Source organism: Dreissena polymorpha, chromosome 10 (genome assembly GCF_020536995.1).
Source record: "Dreissena polymorpha isolate Duluth1 chromosome 10, UMN_Dpol_1.0, whole genome shotgun sequence".
NCBI classification, from domain to species: domain Eukaryota; kingdom Metazoa; phylum Mollusca; class Bivalvia; order Myida; family Dreissenidae; genus Dreissena; species Dreissena polymorpha.
In genome coordinates, this window is record NC_068364.1 from 71,860,442 (window position 1) to 71,867,899 (window position 7,458).

The 7,458-nt window shown below is 36.7% G+C and overlaps 1 protein-coding gene across 1 annotated transcript; it reads left to right on the top strand.

Annotated features, from left to right (window-relative positions):
• The first annotated feature begins 2,247 nt into the window (after positions 1 to 2,247).
• On the top strand, positions 2,248 to 6,719 carry LOC127848155 (uncharacterized). The gene is made up of 5 exons (XM_052380455.1): positions 2,248 to 2,366; positions 3,086 to 4,398; positions 4,728 to 4,875; positions 5,129 to 5,275; positions 5,581 to 6,719. Exons 2-5 carry the CDS (start codon positions 4,224 to 4,226, stop codon positions 5,867 to 5,869), a joined length of 759 nt encoding a protein of 252 aa, XP_052236415.1. The 5' UTR covers positions 2,248 to 2,366; positions 3,086 to 4,223; the 3' UTR covers positions 5,870 to 6,719.
• Positions 6,720 to 7,458: the final 739 nt, after the last annotated feature.

The following is a 7,458-nucleotide window of genomic DNA, read 5'->3' on the forward strand; positions in this document are numbered from 1 at the left end:
AAGAAACTGTTGAAATTGGTAAACATTGTAACACTGTATAAAATAATGTTTAAGTCAAACAAATTAATCTGTATTGATAGGAATCACTCAATCGAATAATTGCATCAGCCAACATGCAAAAGATATACATAAAACTTTTGTAAGGTATTTGTATGCCCCCTTCGAAAAAGAAGGGGTATATTGTTTTGCACATCGTCGGATACCCACGGCTGCTGATTACGCTCCGCTCATTTAGGAATGGAGAGTAACGTAATGAATAGACCGGGGGTGTCCGACGATGTGTTTTGCTGGATGTCGGTAGATCGGTCATTCAGGCGGTCGATCGGCTTGACGGTCTTTCTTTTGGTTGACCAGTTCGTTTCCGATCAATTACCGATTGACCAATTGACTTGATACTTCAAATTTGGATTGGTCTTGGCCAGAAGATGACCCCTATTAAAATTTGTGTCAATAGATCAAATGTCAAGGTCACTGTCACAATACGTGTGAAAAGCGTTTCCGATCAATAACTCTTCAACAAATTGACCAATTGGCTTGATACTTTACCTGTGCACTGACCATGGACAGCAAATTACCTCAAGTATTAAAGGGGCCTTTTCACAGATTTTGGCATGTTTTGAAGTTTGTCATTTAATGCTTTATATTGCCAAATGTAAACATTGGATATAAAAAGCTCAAGTAAAGCATCAAGAATAAAATATAAAAAAGTAGCCCGCAGGAGGGTTCGAACCAGTGACCCCCGGAGTACTGAAGTTCAAACCAATTAGACCGCTCGGCCATCCTGCCAAGTATGAATGAGTGACGTATTTTGAAGTTTATATAAGCAATCTTCGTAGTTTCATAAAATTAAACGACAACAACAGAACTCTCCAAATTATTCAATCGTTTTGCGTTGCAACGCTTTATAATTTTCAGGTTTTTAAATCGTCAAAAGATGCATATAATGTCTATATTAGACCATGATAAATGTTCAGTATTACTGTTTCCTCACAAATATCATAACTAAAACGAAAAGTTGCGAATCTGAAACAACTTTTTTCAATTTTGTCAATTTACCAAAACGTGAAAAGATCCCGTTTATACTATAATATTTTCAACGCATTTACTATAACGATTATTAAACAGAATGGTTGTCACGTACACATATGGACATGCACGGAACACAAAATATCGGTCAAACTCATATTTATATTGTACATGTAGACGGCGCATGTACATAAGGTTCATACGTATTCAATGTAATCAACTGTAAGGTCCGTATAGGAGCCGTGTCAAATCCTAAGATGTATGGCAGAAACAAATTGTGAATGGATATCCGGGCAATAAATGGCCAAAATACATTTGAATGCTAGATGCAACACTGAACATGTTCTTGTAGACTAGTTAATCAAGTTTCTATTAAAAGGGCTGTCACGTAATTACACATTGTTCGTTGATAACACACAGTAACAACCAAAGTTCATTTCTGATTTCATCGCGATTTATTTATGTCGAATATTTCTTTTAACACAACGCTTGCTAATGTACACGAAATACAATTTTACAGCGCGGCAGCCAACATGGCCAACATGGCCGCCACGTCAAGAAGACGTGACAACTCTCCAAGTTCTTTTTAAATCTAACCACAGATCATTCTTTTTCACTACTAACTAAAACACTGCATTTTATCCCCAGGTTAATTTACATAAAATCTACTTGTAATTACCATTGGTCACCAAGGTCCGGGCTTATTACGGATTGGTTGACTTGTTAGAATGTTCTAGAAGGAACAATCTATTCATGTATTTACTTGCTTGCCAAATGCACTAAAATGTAATCAATTTATATTGGTTTAGAGAAATCCCGTTATGTTTGTCAGTGCCATAACTTGTGTATCCTTTGCAAATAAGGCTTTTCGGTGACCCTTTCATCTGTGCTGTTTCGATGACCATTTGTGGGTACTATTAATCTCGTGTCTATATGCTGACCCTGAACTCATTGTTAAGTAGATCTATACGGTCCTTCGATTCTTTTATCTAAATGACTTTTCATTTTATTGATCCCAATTATACCCCTGGGTGTAAACGTATTTGTGTTCTTACTTGAAATAAATCTTAAAGCAGGTCTTAGTTTATGCAAATATCTCCCAAAAATGTATTATTAAATTCTCAAACTTCATCTTAACATTGCATATATATGAGCCGTTCCCCGACAAAACCTGCATTAGTGACATCACTGATGACGTTGGGAAAATCCCACTTATTATGACGTCGTCACATGCGAGTTTACACAGTGCATTTACGCTGAGCTTAAATTATTTGTGATTTACGGAGTGTTTTTTTGTGTTATTTCTGTTCTGTTGGATAGAAATGGAGTTGGAGATAGTGGTAAATTTATGAACTTATTAAATAATTTTATTTTATATAGATCTATTTTTATTAACACCGATATTGATGCAAAATTCGGTGTAACAAAGTGACGATCATAACAATGGCGCCCATTTGTATGCAAAACATAGGTTTAAATCCGATCGCAATTTATGTGATGAATTCTTTACAAAACAAGGTCTCAAAAATAATAAACAGCGTTGACATGTTTAATATCAAATAATTTAACCACAATTCAATTGTTATTGAACTTATTTATACTGAAAGAAGCAAATGAATCTTCGTCTCGCGTTGAACTGCTTGAAACAATTGCAAAGTTGACTGTTGTATATTGAAATGTCCTTTTCGATATGTTTGCGGTATTAAATGTTTTCTTTAAAAGTAATCATAAATTACATATTATTTGTTTTTGTAAAAAGAACGACAGAGGTTTGAAATATGTTATTTGTAGTAAAATGATTCTAGAGCTACTTCATTTCTTTATCGTATTGTGTGAGGCGCAGAAAACGTCAGCATCAATAGCTCAGATGTTAAGCCAGAATCGCACCACGCTGAAGACTAGAGTTCGATTCCAGTCTGTTTTTATTTTTTTAGATAATTATTTTAGGTCAAAATATTAAATGAAACAAGTATTTAAATGAAATGTAAATTGAAACGATTTTTTTTTATATTTTATATTTCATGCACATTATAGAATCGATACGTCTAATTGTTTTCAGGAGCTCGAAATTCTATTTTCTGAGCATTTTGGCAGAACACCATTATGTACGCCTGCACAGTCTCAAGAACTGTCATCCGATGACGACAATGACCAGGTAGACAGTGCATGTAGCGCCGTCATGGAAAACCGCATTGCGTCCTTCGTTTCTGGGCAGCCTGCGGAATCAAGCAGTGACTCCACTGACGATGATGGAAGTGATGACGGTGATGCGTTTTCACAGGATGATAGCATTCGACGTTTCCACGAATCTGGCTGTGGGTGTGCTAAGAAATGCCACGATAAATTTGATGCCTCCCAAATCAGAACGCACATCCTTGATACGCGCGAAATGACGAGGGAAGAAAAGGAAATGTATATTAAGGCTGTTTGTCCGAAGGTCCCACAAATGACTCTACAAAGCGTGGGAAAAAGAGAATGCAAATTCGTGGCAAATACACATTCCGCGGTCAGGAAATATGTGCATACACGTTCAGATTGTTATTTGACACAAGACGCTGTGCATTAAAATCAATAAGGCAGTCATTGAACAAGACCGGTCCGGCCCCACGCCGGCATGGAAATACAGGAAGGAAACCAAAACATGCTCTGGTCTTCACAGATGTCGAGCGTGTGGTTCAATTCATCTGCAACTATGCGGAAGAATTCGGAATTCCCCAACCTGCAGCTCCGCGTGGGAGAGACGATACGGCATCGATATACCTACACAGCGGTACAACGAAAATGAACATTCATAAACTGTACAAAGAAAGCTGTCAAGAGGCTGGCGTGCGTTTCGTCGAGAAAAGCTCCTTTCAGTCAATATGGAGTGCCTGCATCCCACATATAAAGGTTGCATCCCCTAGAGACGATGTGTGCGCCACCTGTGAGAAGCTGCGAAAAAAATTATGGATTCGGTATCGGAAGAGGACAAACTAGCTTCCACTGAAGAAATGCGTAGTCATATTGTTTTGGCACAAAAAGAAAGAGATCTTTACAACAGTCTCATTAAAAAGGCAAAAGAAACGTCTCATCTATGTCCAGCTGAACGATCAAACCACTTCATATTTGATTTCGCGCAAAGTGTAGGCATACCGCACCATGCACGACAGATGGGGCCATTATATTTCGCATTCTGAAGAAAAGTCCACATTTTTGGAATGAGAATTGATGGACAATCACGTCAATTGAATTTTCTCATCGACGAAAATGAGAGCATCGGTGCAGATGGAGCTAATGCACAGGGACCAAATGTCATCTGGATGATAGACTACGTGCTCAACACCCATGGATGCGAAGATCTCTCGTGCACAATACACGCCGATAATTGTCCGGGTGAGTTAAATTTTTATTGGGATCATTATAATTTCATATTGCGTAAAAGCCGTTTAAATCATAATATAACGATACTATTGGAATATTTTATTGGTTATATTTATCGTGATAATAATAACGCGAATCATAAATGATCATAACATATTACAGTGATTTTAAAATGAATTATGATGGAAGTGTGCTGTTTAGACGACGACAACGATGGTGGTAAAGAAGATGATGATGGCAATAATGGTGTTGATGATGCTGATGACGATGACCATTAAGTAAACGATGACTGATGAATATGATCTTGATCTCTTGATCAAAGTTATTGTTGTTGCTTTCAGGTCAAAACAAAAATCAGTTTGTGATTGGGTACTGCGCATGGCGAGTCCTGACACGGCGCCACACTTCAATCGAATATATGATGCAGGTTCCGGGTCATTCACGGTGTTTGGTGGATAGTGGGTTCGCCCATATTAAAAAGCTGTACAGGTAATAAACCTTATCGTTGTTATAAGTTAACATTTATTATATTAATAACGAGTACTTAAATATGTTACTATTAGGCAAAAAGCATTAATAGTTGTACAAGTTTTATTTGCAACATATATATACAAGATGATAATAAGTAGTATTATTGATGATATCAGAATAAGTTACACGGTAAATGGTATCATTACATGTTAGTGCTTAAAACATGTTATACATGGTTTGTTTTACTTATTTTATTGAACATGCGCTTCAGACGCTCGGACTGTGACACCATTCAGCAGCTAAAGGATATTGTCAACAAGTCGTCTACTGCAAATGAGGCTGTCCGATATCCGACCTGGCGCTGGCGTGACTGGAAGACTTTTTTGTCTACATCTTTTAAAGCAATACCCGGGATAAGGTAGTGTTTCCAACTTTTTATAAGCTACACATTTTTCACAAGTATAAAAATACACACTGACACAAATATTTATAAATGCACACGTTTCCCACACATATTTGTATGATGCGAGTCATCAATATATTAAAATGTTTATCAGTGTGTAAGAACTCACTTGAAATTCAGCATGTTTATCTTTATTAATTGTAAATAATTAATAGATACTCAGTATTTAATTATTATACTTAATAATAAAACACATACTTTTAAGAAAAACATAGCTAAAAGGCATGTCTACAGATTCGTTTCTGGCTAATGTGTTACAGAAAGTACCAGTACTTCAGGTTCGACTCATCGAGGCCCGGCACGGTTTTCGCGAAGAAAGCAACGGACCTACCAGAGGAAGAGTTCTTCATCATGAAACACAGGGAACTCCCATCAGCAGAACCATGCTTAATTAAACCGGCAGGGCTATCAGAGAATCGCGTGAAATATCTTTACAGAACTGTCCGACCATTTGTGCGACCATGTTATCAGGACATTACCGTCTTCACACAACTAAGCACAAAACACAACACGTTTTGCATTGGGCAAGGCTTGCGATCAGTTTATTGACAACATACATCCACGAATATTACATATTCGTATCATATAGCAATCAAGTACAATCGTAGTACAACCATGACAGGACAATTTTCGATCTATAAATTATATAACAAATTATAACTATAATGTGTATACATCACTTTTAGTATTGTGTCCTTAATTGGTGTTTTCAAGGCCAGGGTAAAAACCAGAGATAAAAATTCATCAGAAGCCCAATGTAAAATAACTCCGGAAAACTGTACCTGAAAACAACCAATATTAACATGTAACTAAACATTATGTAACACAAACATTACATGTCATTTGAGCCAATTTACTACTAATGCGGTTCGAATTTAAAAAAAGTAAAAGTTTACTGATCGAAGTCTAGCGTAGAACTGACCAAACAACACCCCGTGCAAATTCCCGCCTGTGTCCATCTGAGTGACCATCACTCACGTGACAACCACACGCATGAACGAACCGCACATATACCTGTTTTGTGCGGTGCGTTATGTTTAGACATACGTTCTGTGCTACACTCCGTAACGCACAGAACTGAAAAGTCTTCACACAACTAAGCACAAAACACAACGCGTTTTGCATTGGGCAAGGCTTGCGGTAGAACAAAAACAAAGGTTAGTAAGGTTTTAAATTCGAACCGCAAATCAATTATAATTTCAATTGTCTAGTGATAATAAGCTTTTTGTCTAGAGAATCATCGACCATGTCGCTTCAAACATCTCTAAAACACGCCCTCGGCGTTAGCTAGTCTAAATAATTACATATATATAACCAATAACTGGTTTGAACAAAAATCATTTGATTCATCTGACCAATTTGCTAATTACATATTTGTTAATAAAACGCCATATGGGAAGTTGTAGTTGTACATTTTGCGATTATAATATCCGAACCATTCGTATACATGCCAGTATTATAATGGCGTACATTAATAACACAGTGATCAGATTTCAATTGTAGGTCATTACAATGAAACTCACTTAATTTGTTAATATTCATGATACATGTGCATGCATAACCCAAAAATGATCAATCAATGAAAACAGAGGAATCTCCTTATATCAAACACAATGTTTGTATCATCTCTAATGAATGCACATGTACATGATACATCTTTCTTGTGAGATGGTTTGAAACACACACGCTGTGAAGCTTCTTATAATAGTTTGTTAAATCTTTCTTTGGATCACGTACACTATTAATAGAATGGATCCATTTAATACTGTAAAACAAAGATGTAAAAAACGTTATTAGATTTCCTCGACCCATCAATTGAGCCATGTACATTACTACTGATATATGTAAGGCTGGCATGGCGACTACATTTTCTTCACAGTATTTGAAATGTGCACATGAAGAATTCTTTTCTTCACCGTATTGTCTGCTCTTGATTGTTCTAAGTATTTACTTAGCCATTCTGTCCGCCATCTAATCTCTTCGAAGCCGATGCAAGCCCGAGCCCTCTAATCGCTCCTTCAGAGTACCTCTCAAAACATTTCCTGTCAAACATATGTACTATACATCAATAACTGTATTGTGATATGCACTTAACGCTATCTTATTTAATGATAATCTAGTGTTACCAAAACAACCTG

What these genes read in the sequence shown, in the direction of transcription:
- LOC127848155 (XM_052380455.1), top strand. Translation starts at nt 4,224, where the DNA reads ATGAGAATTGATGGACAATCACGTCAATTGAATTTTCTCATCGACGAA. An exon ending in CATATTAAAAAGCTGTACAG is followed by an intron (nt 4,876 to 5,128) that starts GTAATAAACCTT and finishes CATGCGCTTCAG; the next exon opens with ACGCTCGGACTGTGACACCA. An exon ending in AAAGCAATACCCGGGATAAG is followed by an intron (nt 5,276 to 5,580) that starts GTAGTGTTTCCA and finishes AATGTGTTACAG; the next exon opens with AAAGTACCAGTACTTCAGGT.